This window comes from Hydra vulgaris, chromosome 06, assembly GCF_038396675.1.
Source record: "Hydra vulgaris chromosome 06, alternate assembly HydraT2T_AEP".
NCBI classification, from domain to species: Eukaryota; Metazoa; Cnidaria; class Hydrozoa; order Anthoathecata; family Hydridae; genus Hydra; species Hydra vulgaris.
In genome coordinates this window covers 24,843,415-24,867,746 of record NC_088925.1, presented here as the reverse complement: position 1 = coordinate 24,867,746, position 24,332 = coordinate 24,843,415, and the positions used below count along the sequence as shown (strand labels likewise).

General features: G+C 26.7%; 1 protein-coding gene across 1 annotated transcript in view; it reads right to left on the bottom strand.

The window, feature by feature from the left end:
- LOC105847844 (voltage-dependent P/Q-type calcium channel subunit alpha-1A) overlaps window positions 1-24,332 on the bottom strand; it is a 240,515-nt gene that overhangs the window by 53,623 nt on the left and 162,560 nt on the right. Inside the window, exons 25-28 of the mRNA XM_065799676.1 lie at window positions 23,703-23,748; window positions 22,170-22,270; window positions 16,989-17,187; window positions 4,455-4,619 (exon numbers count right to left, since the gene is read on the bottom strand). Coding sequence (XP_065655748.1) covers window positions 4,455-4,619; window positions 16,989-17,187; window positions 22,170-22,270; window positions 23,703-23,748 — 511 coding nt within the window. The remainder of the gene's footprint in view (window positions 1-4,454; window positions 4,620-16,988; window positions 17,188-22,169; window positions 22,271-23,702; window positions 23,749-24,332) is intronic.

Sequence of the window (24,332 nt, the reverse complement as noted above, 5' to 3'; positions counted from 1 at the left end):
TTTCAATAAAAATGAATTTTTCAATCACAAGTCTGATAATCTTGTCCTAGTATGCAACTCTAAAGAATCTCAAGAACAACTTCTAAATATTTTTTAGGATAATAACAACCAAAAAGCATTAAAACCTTATCAAGAAAACATGAAAAGTAACACTTAAAGAACACAATGAAGATGAAAATGTTATTATGCTACATTCACAAAACAGTTTTAGAAAAATTCAAATTCCCCCAGATCAACAACATTAAAAATCATTTTAAAACATAAGCTATAAAGTAAAGTCATAAGTTATAGCATGTATATTATATAAGCTATAAAGTAAAGTCATAAGCTATAACCTGTAGTCTTTTTAAAAATTAGTAAAGCATTAAAAAATTGTTTTTAATGTTATAAAGACAAAACCATACTTAAATAATTTTCTTGCAAAATATCAGGTCAAAAGGTTACTTTAATTTTTAAAGCATTACGCTATGTAACTTTTAATGAATGCAAAAAAAGAATTCAATATTTGATAAATGTACCAAAAAGCACCAGAATGATCTACACCTTTTAACAGAGAAAAAATATTTTAACTGTGTTTTAGATAAATACAAAAAAATAAATACAAAAACAAAATAATCAATTTCTCTGTGCATTTAATGTCAAATATCCCTCACTTAGAAAAAATATGATTCTAAAAAAAACGTCTGAAATTCATCACTCTATTGTCAATAAACCTCCAGATGTGTATAAACTTTTTCTTCTTAGAGCAACATTTTTATTACAGAAACATGAATAGTTACTGAAAAGAATAGTAGAAGGAATGATAAAAGGCAACAGTTATATTTTGAAGTAAATTATAAAAATAATAAGAAAAAAAATCAAGATGGAGGTTTCATAATAATGTTTGTGAAAAGAGATTTTATTAAAACAATCAATAACACATAAACTACTACAGAGTAAACAAATTCACTCATTTCAACATGTATGTGTAAAATAAAAATAAAAAATTTTCTCTTTTCAATTTTATAATTAATATTATAGCAAATAAATAATTAATATTAATTTGCATTTATAGAGTAATAATGGTTTTTCCTGCAAGATATTATAATGAATTTATAGATTTAATTGAAATGACAGTTTCATCAGGTAACTCATATGCAATAGCAGTTGATATAAAAATTAGTCAAATACTATACAGCAAAAGGTTTAAAGAATCATTACATATACTAAGTTGTTGACAATAAGCTGAATATCTAAACTCAAAAGTATATTAGATGTAATCATTATTAAACTCAAAAGTATATTAGATCATTACCCAAAAGAAATACTTTTTTAATTTTTAATTTCAAAATAACAATTTCATTAGTAAATAAAAAAACTTATACAAAATATTTATTAAAAACTTATTCAAATATCAGAAACTAAGAGAAATACATCAAATTATAATTAACAGTACCTTAGTAACTTTGATCATTTGACATATAAGAAAATTTATAAAATAATCAATTTACACATTGAAAATTTTAAAAGTTATAGACTATCTTTATTAATTTAATGTTATTTAGCATTAGTTGAAATCATTTATAGAAAATTATACTCAAAAGTTAGAATGAGTAACTCATATTCATTCCATCAACTAAAATAAAAAATATGGAGCACCGCAGGGTACAGTCCTTGGTCCAAAACTATTTAATATCTGAAACCACTGTAAAACTATAATATCATTTTTTGATAGTCAGATGACCATCTGATTTTTGATAGTCAAGACGACTTTAAATACAATCTGTTGCTCCAAAGATACACCGAAAGATTTTCACATCTCAATATAATGCAGTTGCTCTAAAGATACACCAAAAGATTTTGATTACTTATTATTATTTGATTATTTATTATTATTTTGATTATTACCAAACAAATGAGTAAAAATATTTTTAATCAATCAAAAGCAAAAATATTAGTTATAGCGCTGCCTAAAATTTCAAAAGACATTTTAATAGAGGTAAAATCTTATAAAGATATTATTAAATAAAATAAAAATAACAACCGATAACAAGTATTTGCAGATATATACTTTCTATTGATCTACTAAGTCACTAGCAAAAGGGTACCCAGTTAAAATCTTTTAACAAATGGTATTGACTGATTCCATTATAAAATACATTGACGATTTATGGATTTCAGCTATATTTGATTATATTAAAAAGAAATGGGTAAAATTTATATTTTTCTTTATGTAAATCACTTGTATTAATAAAAAAACTAATAAATAAACTAGGTAGATTATTGCAAAGAAAATCAAATAAAAAAAGACAATTGTCAGACTTTACAAGACCTTGAAGTCTAATAATCTTTAGTTGATGTAACCTTTTTTTTTGCATAAATTAATCAGCTGATACCCTTTCATACGTTTTTTGTCAAAAAAATACACTAAAAATACACTTTTTTGTCAAAAAAACATTTTACCGTTAATTTTCACATTTCTATTATTGATATCGGCTAAAAATCCAATCTCTCATAGTAAAGAACTACCTGTACCATAACCACCTCAAAGTTATGTTGCTTAGCAACAAAAAATTAAAAACAACACAATAGATTTTCAAGAAGCTTGCTTATTAATAAGCCATATTTACTATCTAAAAGAAATCTCATTGATTTAGTACACGAGTTAAATTTGTTCAAACAGCAGGCAAAAATTTTGGGTTCTCAACTAAAGAGATGAAATTTAGTACAACCAAAGATAAAAGTTTTGCGATTGAGACAAAGAACTAAAAGGTTTTTTTTAACTGATGATCAGCTGGTATTTTGTAGGATATGGCGTATTATATAGTATATGGCATATGGTATATAATGACTGTGTTGTGTATAAAAATAAAGCAGAATAATGGCATTTATTAATGGATAATTGATAGTTCAAAAGTAAAATATAGTAAGTTTATTAGCTGTTCTTTTAAATATTTTCAATAAACTTCCCTCTTAAGAAAAACTCTAATATAGCAAAGTAAATCAATATATTTTCACCCTAATAACTGCATATATATATATGTATATATATATATATATATATATATATAAATATATATATATATATATATATATATATATATATATATATATATATATATAAATATATATATATATATATATATATATATATATATAAATTTATTTATTTATATATACAACAGCAAGGAACAATTACAAACAGTTAAGAACTGATGGGTATAAAGACCTATAAAAACTGATAAGTGTAAAGACCATTTATTACTATTAAACTTTAATCAAATGTTTTTATTATAAAACTGCACCATGTTTATATATTAAAATTTATAACTTTAGCAATGGGTTTAACTACAGCACTCCAGCATGCACTATGCTTCTGCATTAGTTTTGTGTTAACTTAAGCTTTTAAACATTTGATGGTAGGTAATTTTTCAACCATTTAAATTCTATTATCCAATTATTTTTTTCACACTGGCTTTCAACTGGCTTTTTCTGAAATGCAGACACTCAATGTGTTGTTATAATAGGAATTTCTGATAATTTTTTAAAAATGGTTATGCTACATGCAAAATGGGGGAAATAATGGGCCAAAAAAAAGTTTTTTTTTAAATAAGTTTATGAAATTGATATACATACATACAGATGTTTATTTTGTAAACTATTTAATCATGCAACAACTTTTACTGGTCAATTATGTTCAAAACTTTAATTTTGCATTTTATTTTAAATTATTAAGTTTTTTAAAGCATTTAAGGAATTTTTTAGCAAAAAAATATGTTAAAAAAATTAAACTTTATAATACGGTGACCTCTAGACACTAAGCAATTTTTTTGAAAATTTGGTGAAGTGTTCATACGATAACCTTTATTACATTCACCAAGTAACATAACATGAAATTAATTATTTTTTAAGTAATTTAAATTTAAATTTGAAAAAGGTGTAAAAGACGCTACTTTTTCAAGACAGCAACCTCTAGATGATATTTTAAAACTTTGAAAAATTTACAGACTTTTTTGAAAAAATGTCTGAAATGAAACACCCTATCGTTATAATGCCCTTACAAAAAAAAAATTATAAAAAATATAAATTATAGAAAATATTGCAAATTTCAATTGTTCAAATCAATGTGAACTTTAAATAATTGCTGAGTTAAAGCAAATATTGTTTACTGTATGTAACGTTTTACCATATCAAATACTGTAAACTTAATTCCAACTTATATAACTACTTATTTACTATAAATTTCATAAATAATTCTTTACTATAAATTTTATATTTATCTACTATAAATTTTATACATATTTATTTACTACAAACTTTATAAATATTTATTCACTATAAGTTTTATTATTATTCAATATACATTTTATAAACATTTACTATAAATTTTATAAATATACTATAAAAATGCTATAAAATTGAACTATGTTAAGTTTTAACTAAATTAAAAAGATTATGTAAGATATTTCTTATACCTCTATCACCATGGTGAGTATATTCATTATAATTAAAGATGTTATAACCATTTCCCATGGATAAGACTCAATCAATGCCCAAGCAGTATACTGCCAACTTTTGACATCCTCTGGCATAAAGCGCTCCATTGGCTTAGAAGACATTGCAAAAATTAAACTGTTTTTCTAGACATATTAAAAATACTTTCAGACTAAAATCAATGTTTTTTTTTTAAAAAAAAAAAAAAAAATATGTAACAAAGTAGTTACCTAATATAGTTAATCATAAAAAAATTATTATTTTTACATTAAATGTAGTTGTGCAAATGAGTGTTAATTCTAAAATCCTGTTTCTCTTAACAATTTTGACTAAACATTTTTGGATTAAACCATTAATGAAAATTACTTAAAAACCCAAACTAAAAGTTTTTTCTGTTTGATATTAATGATTCTTACCCAAATGGATCCCCAATGGAGACCCAATGGAGACATAAATTAAAATTTCTTTTAAGCTTTAACTTTTTAATACTTTTTTTTTAAATATTATTTTTTCAAAATATTATAACGAATTCTTCAACTTTATTTATGTATAAAAGTTTAGTTATATTATGTCTACCTATTAGAATTACGTTAGGAGAAATATATTATTTATATCATGTTAGCCGATTAGAATTTTTTTACAAATGGTTTCATCAGTAACAATATAAACATTAGGCTTTACGACTAGTGGGCCAACTTTTCAAAACTATATATCTAAAATATGCAAATATTCCTGAACTTCAGCTTTAAACCTTTTTGGATTGCAATTAAAATTGCATTTTTATTAGTTAACTTTTAGGTTTTATAGATTATCAAACAACATTCTTTTATCACTTAGATATATGTTTAAATATATATATATATATATATATATATATATATATATATATATATATATATATATATATAAATAAATTATGTTATTTTATTCAACAAATAGAGTGCTCAATGATCAGCTTTAGTAGGTCATTGAACAACTTGTTAGTTAAAAAAAAAACAATTTTTTTAACAAAAAAATAAGACCTAGACATACCAAAACTTTTTTTTATATATATCAGGTCAGGTTATCTTGCTACTGGTAACATGTAACTCAGTACAACCTATTTTATGTCTTGCAGCCTTGTAAGATATGCTCCTTGCATCCTTGTAGAATAATTGCTCCTCCGCGTCTACGTTTTAATTTATCTCATATTATTGACATTTGTTTTTTAACAGATTTTAAAATATCAATATCAGGACAAGATGCCTAAAACTTGTAAGGAATCGTTTTGCAAAGTTTTTGGCTAAGCCAAGGAATTTAATAAAAATGTTCTTCCTACACAAGCAGATCTTATGAAACATTATCTTTTTTCAGACTGGTATTAAAAGAGAATGCTAAAGGAAAGGATCCTTCTGCAAAGGATATTTCAAATATTGTACTGCAAGATTTGAAAGGTATATGGCAAAAAGCATCTATTCTAATAATATCTGATCAACAAATTTTGAGCTTGATATCAAACATAAACAAAGAGTATAAGTCTATTAAAAAAATCTTCATAAGCTATAAGACAAGGCGACAATATTCAGAAAAAAATGTGAAATAACTCTGTTTGATATATGTACTTGCAAATATAAAAATTTTATTGACTGTCATTGCAAAATTAAAGTTCCTATTAGGGAAAGATGTTTTCTTGTCGGTTAACAAACAGTATGGAAAATGGTAATTGGTAATGTTGATAAAAAAGTTACCCAACTTCTTCATAAAAATATGAAAAGGAAAGCAATACAATCATCACGACTGGAAAACTTTTTTTTATGCAGACAGTATAGTTGGAAAAAATTAAAAAAATATTTCCTTTTCAATCTACTCGTAAAATAGAAAGAGAAGTGACATAATTTGTAAACTCAGATAACATATCTGAAGAATTGTTTGGAATTAAAACTTCTGATCCCAACACATCTGATAACGTGTCAGGATCAGAAGTCTTACTATACTTTCCCTTTTGGGAAAAAATTGAAATCGTGTAATCTAGCTTTAGCATGTTAGTTAATGCTATTCTAAAAGATTTTCAAATCGTAACAAAAGAAAATTCATCAAAAATAATTGATCAAAGTAAAATAAGAAAAGAACGAAAAATAGTAAAGAATTAAAAAAGATCAGAACTTCAAAAATGTGCAAAAAAGGATTATTTTGAAGTTCAAGGACTATTTTTTGATGGAAAGAAAGATGTAACATTTCAGCAGGATAAAAAAGGGGCAAAGTATTACAGAAAATATGCTACAGGGGAACATATTGTTCTAGTTTCCTAACCTGGATCAAAATATTTGTGTCATGTAACACTATCATCAGAAACTGCACTGGATATTCCATCAAGCTTTCAAACATTTTTAAAGGATCCAAATAAAAAATTTATATTAGAACAGATAAAGGCTGTTGAATGGTACCATTACAAATACAGGATGGAAAAACGGCGTTATAAGTCAATTAGAATTATTTCTTGGCCGTCCTGTACAGTGGCTTATTTGCTTACTACACACTAATGAGTTGCCTCTGCGCAATCTAATACAACACTTAGGTGGGAAAACAAATAATCCTACAGAATTCAAAGGTGCAATTCGAAAAATCTTAGAAAATTGTGAGAAGCTTTCAGTTGCTTCTTTTGAACCTATTGAAGTGGAACTCCTGAAAATTGATGCAAAAGAGTTAAGTACTGATCAGAAATATCTTTTTGACATTTTAATTATTTCTTGGCCGTCCTGTACAGTGGCTTATTTGCTTACTACACGCTAATGAGTTGCCTCTGCGCAATCTAATACAACACTTAGGTGGGAAAACAAATAATCCTACAGAATTCAAAGGTAATATATCAATGTCTTTGTCACTGCGAGATCCTGGAAAAATTTTACATTCACATTGGCTAACAACAGCCAACATGATTTTAAGGTTATATGTTTCAACATTAGATCTATCAATAGATCTGAAAATTTTAACTAACTCTGTGATTAAAGTATTCTCTGCTAGCTGGTTTGAGATGAAAATAAAACCAACCTGTTTGTATGGACCCAATCATTTCTTTGGAATGATGAAAAAAATCTCTTATTACTTATCTTATAAATTACTTATCTGATGAACTTAAGAGTATTGTTGATGAACTTAAGAGTATTGTTGATGAACTTAAGAGTATTGTTGATGCAGTATTACAAAGAAATGCCTATTTCTGTCACCCAGAAAATATTTTGTTGGCTATGTTAGTGGATGAAAGAATGCACATTAGAGAATTAGCTTTAACGCAAATTATCATATGTAGAGAATCATATGATAATCAGAGGACTATTCAATTGTTTAAAGTGCCAAATCTAAATTTTAATGCTGAAGATTACATAGATATGATTAGTTGGCAATATGTTAATGTTACTGAGCCTCCTTTAACAAGACATCTCAATTGATAATTAAAAAAAAATGATTTTCTCCATTTCTGATACAATTAGTTTTGAAAAAATACCTTGCCACACTCAAGCAGTTGAATGATGTATAAAACTTGTATCAAGTACTTCTACATCAGTTTGTGGAAATAAAGCAAGAGATGGAGTCATCCGAGCTAAGCTTATATCTCAGTGTGAACTACCAAGGTTTGAAACTAAAAAACATTTCATGAATTCATTAAAATAAATAAAAATTCTGCCTAAATGATTTTTAAAAGAAATGTTTTGTCATGTCCAGGGTTCCAATTTTGCATTGCCCTAGGTAATGAGCCATTAATATAGAATCTATGGCCTAGTTACCAAATTACAATAACAAAGTAAAGGAATTTAATGACTTTTTGAATTGGTTTTAAAATAAAAAAAGTTCTGAATAAAACTTAAAACTTGTAAGTTTTTTATGGGGTTGTAGTTTCGCTGTTTGGAACTCTGTTAGTGATTGGACAAAATATTTTATTTCAATTTTTATTGGTAAAAATATCTAAAAAAAAAAAAATTAATTATAAAAAATTTAAAAAGAAACAATTTTAAATTTGACCAAAGTTATATTCTTCTGCCGACAATGCAGAACATTTGATTCTACTTACAATTTTTGTATTACTACATCCAATTTTACCCACAACTTCTTAATAATCAAGAAAATTGAACAGATTTTATGTCAACATTTTTCAAAAATAATTGTAAAAATATAAAAAGTAGCAATTACAAAAGTAAAGCCTTAAAAAATTGCTGAAAGCAAGGACTAACAAGCATAAATTAAATGTTTTTAATTTCAATTTTTCATCAATATAAATCTTTTTTTTACAATTTGCTGTAAAAAAAAGATTTATACAGATATATTTGCTGTAATTAAAGCTATATAGTAAATATGCTATTGCTATGAACAATAGGTGAGCGTTGAAGTCTTTAGGAACATAAGTTGTAAAAGTAAAAACCATTTAAAAAAAAATTTTCATGCATCTTTTTTGTTAAAAGTAATTTCGTGTTCTACAATAAATTTTACATTTAAAAGTCACTTTTCCGAAAAATTAAATAGTACCAAACAATATTAAACTAGGAAGAATATGAAAATTAAATAAATCTATGTTTTTCTAAGATTCAATCCTCTGGAGGAACCTAAAAAAGTCATGAAAACTAGAAAAAAAAATTTGCTTTCCTATTCCTAATAATATGCAATGATTCGCACCTCAGGCAATTTAAATTTAAACTTTTTAAATTTTAAATTTTTGATATGAAAATAGCCCCACACTACTAGAGATGGTGTCTTAATAAAAAATACTTATCTTGGGTAGACGTTAAATGTAACAGTCTACTGTTTTGTAGACGGTCTTTTAGGCAAAGACTTAGGGATGAACAGATTCTATCTGTTGACCAGCTTTGCACACATTCTTTATCTTTTAGGTTGCCGTAGACTTTGTAAGACTAATTTGAGTTCAGCAGTCTCATCTTGTGATCTTAGTGTTGATGGTTATCTTCGTTTAATTTGTAAAGACTCCAATAGTCATATGGTTAACCTGGCCGTTTACTTTCATAAAAATTTACTAATTTATCCAGAAACTAGGTTTGAATTGACAGACTATTCTTCTATAAGCTTTTGTTTAGCATCATTTCAATCTACCACCTTTCTCTTTTTTTTATATCACTCTCTTTTGTCACAAGACTACACTCTTTTCGATGTTATTTCAGACTAAATTGACCAATCCCTTTCTCTTTATCCTTCAGCCAATATCATTGTTGATGGTAACTTTAATGCTCATCACACTAAATGGCTTGGTTGTAGTGTCAGTGACCGTCCAGCCATTAAAGCCCACAACTTTTGCCTTTCTCAAACTATAACACAAATAGTCAATTTTCAAACTCAATTTCCAGATAATCCTAATCATTTACTTTCTCTACTTGACTTCGGCCTTGTCTCTGAACCTAGTTATTACTCAGTTTCACCACATTTACCCTAAAATGCATCTGTTCAAAGTTTGATCTCTCTAAAACTATTATCTTATTCTTCTCCATCATCAGACTCCTCCTATCATTGTAGTTCTCACAACTACCTTAAAGCTAACTAGGACACTTTCCATGGTTTTCTTAGTGATGGCCCTTGGGTATAAATATTTTATCTTCCTAGTGAAAAATGTGCTTCTTATGTAAATTCTGTGATTCAGACTGGCATGGAATTATTTATTATACTTCTAGAGAATCTTTATTAGTGTTTATAAGGGCAAATCTGTTATTCCACCACTCTTACATGGTTCAAATTTTGTTACCTCACCTAAAGATAAAACTAAATTGTTTGATAGGAACTTTTCATCAATCTCATCACTTGATTCCACTAATCACATCCTACCTGATATAGCTAACAAATAGGTTGATCCATTGATTGTACATTTCTCCAGCTTATGTATCGAAAGTGATTTCTTGCTTAGACTCTTTTACAGCTTGTGGTCTGAAGTACATACCTATTATAGTTTTGCAGAAGTTTTTTCTAGAACTGTCATCTATACTTTTAAAACTATTTAACAAGTGCTTATCTGAGTCTTGTTTTCCGGCCTGCTAAAAAGCAGCATTTGTTATCCCTAAGTTCAAAAATTCTGGAGAGCAATCTGACTCATTTAACTAACTTGTTTTAGTCTTTTTTCTTCCATAAGCAAGACTTTTGAGTCTTGAATTAACAAACACTTAATATCTCACCTTGAATCTAATAACTTTTTGATCATCAATATGGTTTTTGACCTGCTCGTTCTACTGCTGATATGTTGACAGTAATAACTGATAGGTTTTATTGTGCTTTAGGTAGATATGGAAAGGCTAGGGCTATTGCTCTCAACATTTCTAAAGCCTTTGATAAAGTTTGGCAGGCTGGTCAACTTTATAAGCTTTCTTCTTACGGTTTATCGAGTAACATCTTTAAGTTGAATCCTTCCTTACAATTTGTTGTATAAAAGATGTTTTTGATGGACAGCATTCTTCTTTTTTTTTCTGTAACTTCAGGGGTTCCTCAAGGTTCTATTATTGGCCCAATACTTTTTTTAGTTTATATTAGCAATTTTCCAGAAATTCTCACATCTAAGGTGGCATTGTTCGCTGATGATACTACCATTTATTCTTATCTTGATAAGAAGCCAACACTCTTTGATTGTTTAGAGGAGGCATTTGAGCTTGAAAATGATCTAAGTTCTGCTAAAGCATGGGGCTCTCAATGGCTGGTAAACTTTAACACATATAAGACTCTTTTTTTTTCAGCTAATCATTATCATAACAATTTATGTCTTTATTTATTTATGAACAGTAATGTACTCAATAAGTCATCTACCTTTTGTCTTCTAGGATTAAATCTTAGTTCAAACCTTTATGGAAATCATACAAAATTAGCATTTAAGGTTGCATCTCTTTGTTGTGCTTACCACTTTCTTACTCTGGATTTTTTATCTTTATAAATCTCAAATCCGTTTTTGTATGAAATACTGTTTGCCATGTATGGAGTAGATCTTTAAATGATGCCCTTTCTATTTTAGACAAAAACGCATTGTAAACATAGTTAGACCTGCTCTTGCAGCCAAGCTTCAACTATTGTCACATCACCATATGTTGCTTTACGTTCTCTTTTCTATAAACACTGCAATGGGTATTGCTTTAAAGAGCTAGTATCTCTTGTGCCATCTACTAAAATTCTTTTACATCTCTTACATCAGTTCTTCGGAATTTGCTCCTTTCATCTTGTTTTCATGATTCATATAACTTGTAATCTTTTAAGTCGCCCGTTAATGGTAATTAACGGGCGACTTAAAAGATGATACTACCATTTATTCTACGGGCTTATATATATATATATATATATATATATATATATATATATATATATATATATATATATATATATATATATATATATATATATATATATGTTTATATATATATATATATATATATATATATATATATATATATATATATATATATATATTTTTTAATAAAAGTTTTTTTGTTTCTTCTCGACCTTTTGTCTAGACTTGCTTTGAACTTGTTCAAATTTTTGGATTCTACAACAATATTGTGAGGTTTGATCTAACTTGGCACACTCTGCTTGAGAAGAAATGGATTCTCAAGCTAACCGATGCACAACAGTTATTTATTTTGCATGGGGTGAAACACTGCATCCTAATTTTATGTTTGTGACTTCTAGTCAAATCTAATTTCCATCTAATTTAGCACAAGACTCAAAGACTGGTTTCATTTTAAGATTGACAAACTTTAAATGATTTGATATTTTATATAAATGAACCAAGTCTCCTTGCTTTTTTTATTAGAATTTCATCAAAAGTCATTTAACCCATTTTTCATAACTAAGTTTCTGATATGAGTATGGTACTTTTTTGATCCTGTGTGAACTCTTTCAAGCGTTGAAGTTTTTTTAACACATACTTGTGTTTGATGTTTCCACCTCATATCTGGATGTACAAAAATACTTAGATCTCCCTCTAATACACTGTTTGAGAGGTCATAAATAACTCCATTTACATTCTTTGTGTATGTTTTAAAAATTCCTCGAAGAACATTTAGAATGCCAAATCACATCACCTAACATTTAACAACAAGAGTTGAAAGATTATCTTTCAACCTTTCAAGCAAAAATTTTTTTTAAAAGACTGCTCCTACTTATAAAGACAAACTAGAAAAGTCTGGATTTCACACCAACATCATTCAAATCTAAATTCCTATTATACTAATAAATAAAAAAGATATATTATACGGTTTAATCCTACTTTTAGTAAAAATTATGTAACCAAAATTGGGCACCTTTTCTTAAACTTAAATAACTTGCATTTTCCATTACATCATAAGCTCCACAAAATATTCTACAGAAATACAATAAAAGTTAGTTACAGCAACATGCCAAATAATCAATCAATTATTAATTCACACAACCAACAAATCTTGCGCAACAAACTCACCGCTAATGATGCCAAGTGCAACTGTATTAAGAAAACCACATGCCCATTAAATAACCAATGTCTATTGTATATAAAGCCACTTTGTCATCACCTAATCACAGTCTTACAGAAAAATCTTACATCAGTATTAGTTAAAACGCATTCAACCTTAGGTTTGCAAACCATCTTAAATCCTTTAATGCAACCAGGTATAGAAATGATCCAGAACTTTCCAAAGAAATCTGGAAACATAAAGACACAGGTAACATGCCTATAATCAAGTGGTACATAATTAAAAGATGCCAATCTTAAAACCCATCTACAAAAAGTGTAACCTTTGTATTTACTAAAAGTATTTTATTATGACTTTTGATAGTGGATCACTACTTAACAAAAAAAATTGTTTTCCGCTTGTAGACATTTTTATTATCTCATTTTGTTTCCAGCATTTAGTAAATATTGGATCACGTATATTTGATGTCAGATGTTAAACTTGTACTTTTTATGACATTATAAAGTTGTATTTTTTCATTTAAATTATTTCAATATAATTTGATCTATTTTTAAAAAAGGATATTAAACACTCTTAAACAGACGAGAGTTGTATTCAGGCTAACGAGAGTTGGATTCAGGCTGGCATGGAATCTTTTGTTCCCTCTCAACGATTCCAGGTCAAGCCTCACTCTTCTCCATGGTTTTCCTCACTCTGTGCTGCTGAAATTGCCAATCGAAACCATTACTTCCATATTTATCAGCATAACAATTCTCCAGAAAAACGACATCTGTTTATTACTGCTAGAAACCATTGTAAAAAGGTTTTGTCTAACGCCAAAGCCCGCTATTCTCAGGTCATGTAATCTTGTATCTCATCTCAAAAATTAGGCTCTCGTGACTTCTGGAGAACCTTTAATAGTATCAATAATAAGGGCAAACCTGGAATTCCATAAAAGCATAAAAGTTGTCCTCGATGGACAGCACTCTTCTTATTCTGTAACTTCAGGAGATCCTCAAGGTTCTATCCTTGACCCTATACTCTTTTTAATTTACATCAACGATCTTCCAAATATTCTCACATCTAAGGTGGCATTGTTTGCTGATGATACTACCATTTATTCTTGTTGTGATAAGAAATAAAGACTCTCTGATTGCCTTGAGAGGGCATTTGAGCTTGAAAAGGATCTCACTTCTGCTACAGCATGGAGCTCACAGTGGCTGGTGAACTTCAATACAGATAAAACTCAATTTTTTTCAGCTCATTGTTATCGCAATAATTTAGATCTTCCTATATTTATGAAAGATGATGTACTCGATGAGTCATCTACTCTTTATCTTCTAGGATTAACTCTTACTTCCAATTTTTCTTGGAAACCATATATAAAATCAGTTGCAAAATTAGCATCTGCTAAGGTTGCATCTCTTTATAGAGCTCGACACTTTCTTACTTTGGATTCTATTCTCTATCTCTATAAATCTCAAATCCGGCCTTGTATGGAATACTGTTGCCATATCTGGGGCGGATCTTCTAACGATGCCCTTTCTCTTTTAGACAAGGTGCAAAAACGCATTGTTAACATAGTTGGACCTGCTCTTGCAGACAACCTCCAACCATTATCACATTGTCGTAATGTTGCCTCTCTTTCTCTTTTCTACAAATGCTATAAGCACTGCTCTAAAGAGCTAGCGTCTCTTGTGCCATCTACTAAAATTCATTCTCGTGTTACTCGTCATTCAATTAAGTCTCATCCTTTTTCTGTGACTGTTCCTAAGTGCTGATTAGTTTTTTTCCCCGAAACATCAGCTCTTTGGAATTCGCTTCCTCCATCTTTTTTTCCTGATTCAAATAATTTGCAATCCTTTAAGTCATCCATCAATCGTTATCTTGCTCTATAATCTTCATCTTTTCTCTTTCAGTAACTTCCAACTTTAGTTAATGGCTTCTTGCAGCCTTGTTGGAAGCGAAGATGTTTAAAAGAAAAAAAAAAAATTTCCAAAAGTATACTTAAATATATCGTCACGATCATAGCACAATTGTCATTTTTTAGGGGGTTTTGAGTTAAGAGTTGAAATATATAGCTTATACAGTCTTCTATTATGTGACAAATTGCCTATGTTTTAAACCAATCAGAAAGCATTTTATTTTTAATTTTTTAATTTCTGCCTAAATCTGCAGTTTTCTTTAACATGACTCATACCACGCCGCTTTTCTACAGTGATTCAGAAGTCAGAAGAATATTGGATGAAAGTAAGAATTTAAGAAATACCAACAAAAAATTAGAAAGAAAGAAATACCGAAGTTATTCAGTTTTTTTTAGTTTTCTCAAAACAAGAAAAAATGACTTAGGCGATTGTGCTATGATTGTGACGATATATATATATATATATATATATATATATATATATATCTATATATATATATATTTAAATACTTTAAAAACAACATCTATTCTTTATTCTGTATCAACATCTATTCTTTATAACTGTAAAACAACCTTATTCTTTATTGCATAGAGACAACAAAAAAATCACAATTTTTTGGCCTTGTTTTAAGATGCCACAGTTTTATTCAAATCAGCTAGAGAGGTTAAGTTCTGCTTTTTAAAATTGCTGCTTTCAGTTTCATTATTTCATGTGATTTGCCCAGCCATGAAGCAGTAACATTAATTGCATTTTCTTCAAGAAAAGTCTAGAAAAGATTTGCCTGAATCCTAGCTGCTCCATCATAAAAATATCAAACTTTGTAATTCAAACATTACTACCAAGAACATGGGGTGGAGATTCGTAACTAAACTTCTTGCTTACAAAACAAGCACTCTACTACTACACCATATATATATATATATATATATATATATATATATATATATATATATATATATATATATATATATATATATATATATATATATATATATATATATATATTATACAAATATAACTTCTAGTAGCAATAACATGTTTTAACATGTTATTGTACATGTTTAACATGTTTGTACTTTGAAGCTCTATATTTTTAAAACAATACTTTAAAAGACCTGCTTTTTTAACAATCAAAATTCTGGACTTCCTTTTGTAAAGCATTGAAATTTTTTTGAATAAATATTTTTATAAATTTAATCAAGGTGTTAAATATAAATTTATTTAAAGTGTTAAACTATTTAAAATCATAATACCTCTATGAAATATATTTATGTTTATTCTGCGAAAAATTTTAAGCTTTATTTGCTAAAAAAGAACTAACTTAAAATTCTTTCATGGAGGTATTATGGTTTTTTTAATACTGAACATTGTTAAGCCTAATTATGTAAAATATTTAAGTGATGCAAGTTCCTTGTTTAAAAATGTCAAATTAGTTGCCAAAAGCACCAGTAACTAATTATATAGTAATTAAATATTTTAGTACTAACACAGTTTTTGTTTTTACTTTAAAAAAAAAAATAATAATAATAATCAAAAAGTATTTTATTTATTAAGTTGATGCACCATAGCCTAGATATGGCAAAGCTTAGCATTGTGTAGTTTAAGGTATTTGTAGTAATTATAATGATTTCCAACATACATACCTACATACATTATAATCTTATATAATTTATAACTTCATATATTATAAACAACCTATACAACTTTAGGCCTACAATATATGTAATTATACATTTAACTTAACAAATATGTAATCACATAATTTCTAAACAACTTACACCCTTCATGCTCATGCATGAATAAAACATTTTTGTAAAGTTTTAAAATAAACATTAGATTAATATATATAAAAAAAACTAAATTTTTGTGCAGTGTACACAGCACAAAGAACTGAGAACATTGATACTCAAATTATTAATGTTTATTTCATGAAACCATTGGTTACAATACACAACCAATCAAACTTCAAAATATGTTTAATGTAAAATATACTCTAATGCAAAATTCAAGACAAAAAATGTATAAACTTTATTTTATGACATGACATGATTTGACCCACTTAGTAATTTATTTATATTAATAACTGTAAAACAACCCTACCTAACAAGCAAGCTCTAAACTAATAAACAGGCCTAGCTAGTAGCTGATAAAATTTAGATTTTAAATAAAAATAAACTAAAAACTTAAAGAAAATAATTTAATTTAACAAACTTACAGTGTTTCGATCAAGTTCTAAACCACTTTCAGCTGCAGCTTGTTCTTGAAATGTGAGAATGATCATACCAACAAAAACATTGATGAAAAAAAATGAGAAAATGACAACAAACATAAGAAAGTAAATGGATATCCACACTTTATTATTTCTTATAGGACCAAGCCCATCTCCTCTACTATCTATTCCACGCTGCATATGTCTATGAAACAAAAATAAAAATTATGTCTGTACTACTCAAGTAACACTATGAATTTAATTATTTAATAAAGCAATTACTATGAATTTAGGAATAAAATTTTCAGTAGCAAAAACATGTTTTTTCTTTGTTACTGCTCAGTGGTTTTTTTAATATGAATAATAAACTTAGTTTTATCATTGTTAAGCCTAACAATAATAAAATGTAAAACATTTAAGTGGTGTAAGTTTCTTTTTTAAAAATGTAAAGTGACATTTAAATGTAACAATATTTTTGAATGAGATTCAAAATCTTTCATTAAATTTATTTCTAGGTTTAAACAGTACAACAAAAGAAAATTAAATAATTTTAATTTATTACTTTTGTTAAATTATTAAAATATTGTTGACTGAAAAAATGAATTTGTTTACTTAGGATGCATTACATTTACATTTGGTTATATATTAGTACATTTAGTCAAACTACTATATATTTCCTATTATTTAATAATGCTATTAAAAAAAAGTAATATAAAAATTTGCAAGACATATTTGTTCATTCTCAACTTGCCAGTCTCCTTTAATAGATGGGGGATATATGGATATATAAAAAACTATAATACGTGTTTATTCACTAACAATAATTGAATAATTAATTTTAAATAAAGTTGTATAAAATAAAGTTTTATAATACTATATTTAGAATTTTTTTAACTCTAAGTCTTTTAAACTATTATTTAATTTAAGTAAAAAAAAATTTATTTACTTTATATTTTTAAAATACAAAATAAAACAACACAATGTGTTTTGAACATTACAAGTTTTTTTTTTTTTTTTCTTAAGACAATAAATAACAATATTTATCAGTATCAATATTATCAAACAAATAAATTTTCACAAGTGTCTAAAGCAGCTAGGACATTCATATTTTTAGATAAATCACTATTTCTAAAAACATGTATACAACTAACATAAGTGCACCCCAGCTTACAGCTAATTATAATATTTTAATACCAGAATAATATTATGCATAACGCTTTAAAGAAAAAATACTAAAAAGTTGTTACTGCTTCCACTTTTTGAAGACTAGTCAACAACTGCTTTTAGATTTAATACTTGCTATAATAATTCTGTTATACAAACAACAGCTATGCAGTAACTTTTTTTTTTAGCATTACAATCTGTATTATACAGATTGTCAAAAGATATAAAAAAAAAATACGAAAAAACTGTTACAAATATAACATAAAATACCATAGTAGACACATAAGTACCATAGTAGACATAAAAAAACCCATAGTAGACACAGTTAAAGTATACAAATGATTACATAACAATATCATTAAAATCATTAAAATATAAGTAAAAGAAAAAAGGGGTAAAATATTTGAAAATAAAATATATACAGGGTGGGCCAAAAGTCACTGACCCTTTTTATTTTTTAATATCTTTTTTATTTCTTAATATTTTTTATTTTCTTAATATTTTTTATTCTTTTCAGATCCTGGAAATTAATTATGGAGAAATTCAGTACAGTCCAATGTACACAAATTGAAAAATTTTACTATCAAAATCAAGGCTCAATAATTCAAACCCAAAGAGCTTATCGAAGGCATTTCAATGTGAGAGATGCTCCTTGAAGGAATGCAATTAAGAGCATGGTTAAAAGATTTGAAGATCAAGGAGCTGTAAATGATCTGCCGCATTCTGGAAGACCTAAAGCTGTTTGTACGGATGAAAACAAAGAAAGGATACATGAAAATCTTGAAGAAATTCCAACAACTTCCACTCAGAGACGATCATTGGAACTTGGAATTTCTTGAATATCTTTGAGAAGGGTTATAAAAAGTCTAAATTTTTATCCATACAAAGTGCAACTCATCCAAGAATTAAAGCCACAGGTCTTTCAGCCTAGACTACAGTATGCTGTTCGATTTTGAGAACTTGCTGAAAATGAACCAAACTATTTCCATGCTTTATATAAGGTTACTTTCTATATATATATGTTTGTGTGCCACAAAATTTGAAATCAATTTTTGAAAGCTTTTTTCTCAACCAATTTTGCTCAAATTTTGCACACTTAATCATTTTCGATGACAATACAAGGAAATGGAAAAATTTGACCAAAAAAAGTTAATTAAGTTAACAAAAATTTAATTTGTATTTCCCCATACATTTTATTTATTTGATATGAATTGCGTATTACGTCACAAAAATCATTGATTTGCAAATTATTTGCAGTTTCGAAGACATTAAAGCGCAGCGATTCAAAACCTATTGTTTTTTAAGTGTTAAGTTATTAAGTTAAAAAACAAAAATTTAAAACGCGCTACTTTTTTTCCATGCTTTATATAAGGTTACTTTCTATATATATATATGTTTGTGTGCCACAAAATTTGAAATCAATTTTTGAAAGCTTTTTTCTCAACCAATTTTGCTCAAATTTTGCACACTTAATAATTTTCGATGACAATACAAGGAAATGGAAAAATCTGACCAAAAAAAGTTAATTAAGTTAACAAAAATTTAATTTGTATTTCCCCATAAGAACACTGAATTAATAAAAAAAAAAATTAAAAACATAACAGTAATTTTTCCTTCTACAAAAGATAACAAAAAAAGAATTTCTAGGCCCAATAGAATTCTGCTTGCATAAAGCATGGATTTGAAAAAAGAATTTTTTTTTGATTTACTAGTTGGATAAACTAATTATGTCTGATGAAGCCCACTTCCACTTAAATGGTTTCATCAATAAACAAAATTGTCGCTTTTGGGCAACAGAAAACCCAAGAGCTGTGCATCAGAAAGAATTTCACCCTGTAAAGTGCACTGTATGGTGCGCAACAACTTCAAATGAAATTATCGGACCATACTTTTTGAAGATGATGATGGAAATGCTGTGCCTGTGACAGGAGAGAGGTACAGAGCAATGCTTCAAATTTTCTTATGGCCAGCAATTAAAAATCGAGTTGGAATGTGGTTCCAGCAGGATGGAGCAACAGCTCATACTGCAGAGAAAGCATGCAATTACTCTGGCAACGTTTTAATGGAAGAATTATTTCTCAATTTGATGATGTCAATTGGCCATCTCGTTCTCCTGATTTCACTAGCCCAGACTTTTTCTTGTGGCGATATCTAAAGGAAAAGTTTTATGCCAACAAGCCACTATCATTAATGGAGCTAAAGGAAAACATCACTAGAGAAATAAGAGAAATAAGCCCAGAAACTTTGGAAAAGGTAAGAAGTAATCGAAAGAGCTGCAATTTGTGAAGAAGAAAATGGAAGGCATATGCAGGATGTTATATTTCACACTTAACGATAAAGTTTCTAAAGCTTACTAAAAATAAATTTGTGATAAGAATAAAATTAAATTTGTGATAGAAAATCAATTTCCATCGCCTTGACTTTATGATACTAAAATTTCATGCATATAAATGTTAAAATAAAAAAGTTATTCAAAATTGAAATGATTCAGTGACTTTTGGCCCACCCTGTAGAATTTATACAAATTCAATATTATATACTCAATAAAAACCATTTGTATTTGAACTCTAAGAACTTCAAATTTCTCTAATTACAAAAATAAACTTATAAACAAAAATCACGTTTTATGTTTACTTCTTAAAAAACAACTTTCTTATATGAACATCTCTAAATAACTTTTCTCATGTAAACCTCTTTTAAAGCAGGTTTCTTTTATAAATGTCTCCTAAAAAAAACTTATAAGATAAAAAATTGTCTCTTAAATAGTCAAAACACAATGTTCAAATAAAAGAAAACAATTAAAAATAAGTTTACACTAAATAAATTTAGTCAATTTAAAAAATAAGTGTATGCAAAGAAAAATAAACTTTTTTTTTTTAAATGTTACCCACTTCATTTTTTCTTGTCTTTATAAAAACAAACACATTTTCGAGACTTCATGATTTCTTTTTTCAAATCCAAACAAATCATATGCCCTTAATGCTTTAGTTTATTTTAGACTTTTTGTTTAACTGTTTCAAATTAGATTTTTTAAAGATAATTGCACAAACTCTTCCATCAATCATTACACAAATAATATATATATATAACTATTATAATTGCCTTTTTATATTAATGCTGAACTTAATAGTAGTAGTAGTAGTAGTAGTAGTAGTAGTAGTAGTAGTAGTAGTAGTAGTAGTAGTAGTAGTAGTAGTAGTAGTAGTAGTAGTAGTAGCAGTAGTAGTAGTGCCCTTTTGAGCATGTTTGAGACAGAACTCTTGGCAGCCATTTCAACTAAGATAACAATGAGAAAAAATAGCCCAGCATTTTTTTTATAAGAAAATGTGGACAAAACTGTATGCAAATATCTAACTTATGTAAACTTCAAATTATTTAATGTTAAAATATATATCAATTTAAGTTTTACTTTTACTTGAAAATTGCATTGCACCAATATCTTCTTAATTTTGATCTATAGCATTTATTCGCTATTTTTCAAAATATTTTGTTTACTAAATACTATTAAAACATTTATCTTAAAACACACCTTAATGGAAATTTTTTTTAATAAATTGTTTTTCCACCATTGACTAAAAAATACTGAAGTAAATAAGGAATAAGTATAGAAACGATTAGTCTGGAATAGATTAGTATAGAAATGGTTGGCTTGTTTTCAAGCAACCGAAATTCTATTCTGGCTGCTTGAACCAAGTTCAAAATTCTAAAAAAGTTAAAGTAAAAAAGAAGTCTCATAAAAGTTTCTTTTTTATATAGAAACTCATAACTTATAAGCAACATGTTTATAAGTATGTTTTAAGTAATTATAAGTATGTTATAATAATGATTATGTCTTACACTTACAACTTATAAACAACATGTGTGTATATCTTAAATCTTTTTGAAAGTAAAAAATGAAATCTCATATGTTTCTTTTTAATATAGAAGCTTATGACTTATAAACAACATGTAAATATTATTCCTAGATATTGAAAACATTTTAAAAATTATATAAAATTTAAAAACAAATAAATTAAAACATACATGTACCAACCATCACCAGTTGAAGATGCAAACAAAGTAATAAAGGCCTCAACTGTATTTTCAAACGTAAAAGGATAAGTTTGCCAGATTCGTTCATTCTCCTAAAAAGCAGTAGCTAAAGCTTATTAAACAACGGACTTAAATTTAGCCAGATTAAAATATACTTTTGGGCTAAATAATTTGATATTATTTTATTAGTAATAATATTTTTATCAAAAAATAATTTATAATTATAAAATATAAATAAGTATTATTGAAAACTTCTAATTTAATTTTATTATTTAAAAGTTAATTACTGTATGACTAATTTATGATGCTAACTTAATTTGTACATTTTTTGATGTTAACTTAAGTTGTATGTTTTATGATTTTAACTTAACTTGTATATCTTATCATGTTAACTTAAGTTCTATATTTTATGATGTTAATTTAATTTTTATATTTTATGATGATAACTTAAACTGTATTACTTATGATATTAACTTAAGTTTTATATTTTATGATGTTAACTTAAACTGTATATTTTATGATGTTAACTTAAAGTGTATATTTTATGATGATAACTTAAATTATATATTTTATGATGATAACTTAAATTATATATTTGATGATGTTAACTTAAACTGTATATTTTATGATGTTAACTTAAACTGTATATTTGATGATGTTAACTTAAGTTGTATATTTTAGGCTCTGAAATAATAATAAAATAAAATAGGCTAATGTTAGAATGCTACTATTTAACTTTTTTTGTAATAATAAATTTCCAAAAATAATTAACCACTACCCACTAATTAATACAAATAGGTTCCTCTAAATCAACTGCCTATAGGCATAATCTAACCTAATCTAGAGAGCCAGCAACTGTAGCTATTATTTGAAATGAGGTTGAACATATGTATTTTTACATCATGCATTTGTTTAAAACAACATAATGTAATAAATGCCTGTCATTTTTCTTTGAAATTTAGTATTTTTTAAAAATACAGTAAATTTAGTATTTTTTTATTGACATTCGTTTTTATTAATCATTAATTCTGTCTTTGCCAGTAAAACCTAACCTTAACCTTTAAGTTAACCTATATTTTTATCCTCATCATCACAAGATTTACTCGAATAAAATTAAGCTAAAATAAATTCATACTTACTATTAACTATCGAATATTAAAGACCTATTTATAAAGTTACATTTTAAGCTTATTTCTATTAATTATATTATATTATAAATCACAATTACTATACAATAAAATGTTAACTTCACAAAAACTTAGGTTAAAACTTAAGTAATAATATAAGTTTACAATGGGTGTATTGAGTGTTTTGCTGTAGTTTTCATCAAAAGTCATTAAAATAAATAGAATTTGTAGCAATAACATTTATGGATTATTTAAAACAACACGAAAGTGTTGTTTTAAATAATCCATAAATGTTATTGTTACAAATTCTATTAAAGTAAAAAAAAAAAAAACATTCAAACTAACAACAATAAAACTAACAGATTAAAACATGTCTAATAAATAAGAATAAACTTACAACTGGTGTATTGTAGTTGTTTTTATCAAAAGTGATGTAATTTCCACTAAATAAATAAACAGTTAATAAATATTTTTAATTACACAAAACTAAGGTACGTCAAGTAAAATTAATACATCACTTATTTAATTTTTTTGTAATTTAAAATCATATTTAAATCATATAGCAACTTATGTCTTGTCAAAAATGCAGACAAATATTACAAAACTGTTTGCTGATGACAGGAGCTTTTATTAAGTAATTATAATTGATAATGGCTTATTACTAATTATAATTGAGGAATATGAAGTAGTAATTATTGAACTAACTGGATTTAGACACCTATTTACATTACAAATTTGTGACAGCATTACAACAAAGCAAATGAGCCGGATGTTCTTGTTTCGCTTGTTATATCTGCCAAAAGTGTAAAACCAATTTTAGACTAAGTGATATGGATAAGTGATATGGATGGTATTTTTAAAGGAAAAAAGTCTACATTTTTTTATTTTAAATTTAATTGTAAAGAAAATATTTATCCAAAATATTTTTTAAAAAAAGTCATTTTTTAAATGTCATTACAATTATTTCACTGCTACACACTGAAAAAAAAACACATTTTTGAAACTTTATTTTTAATTTGTCTCAAAT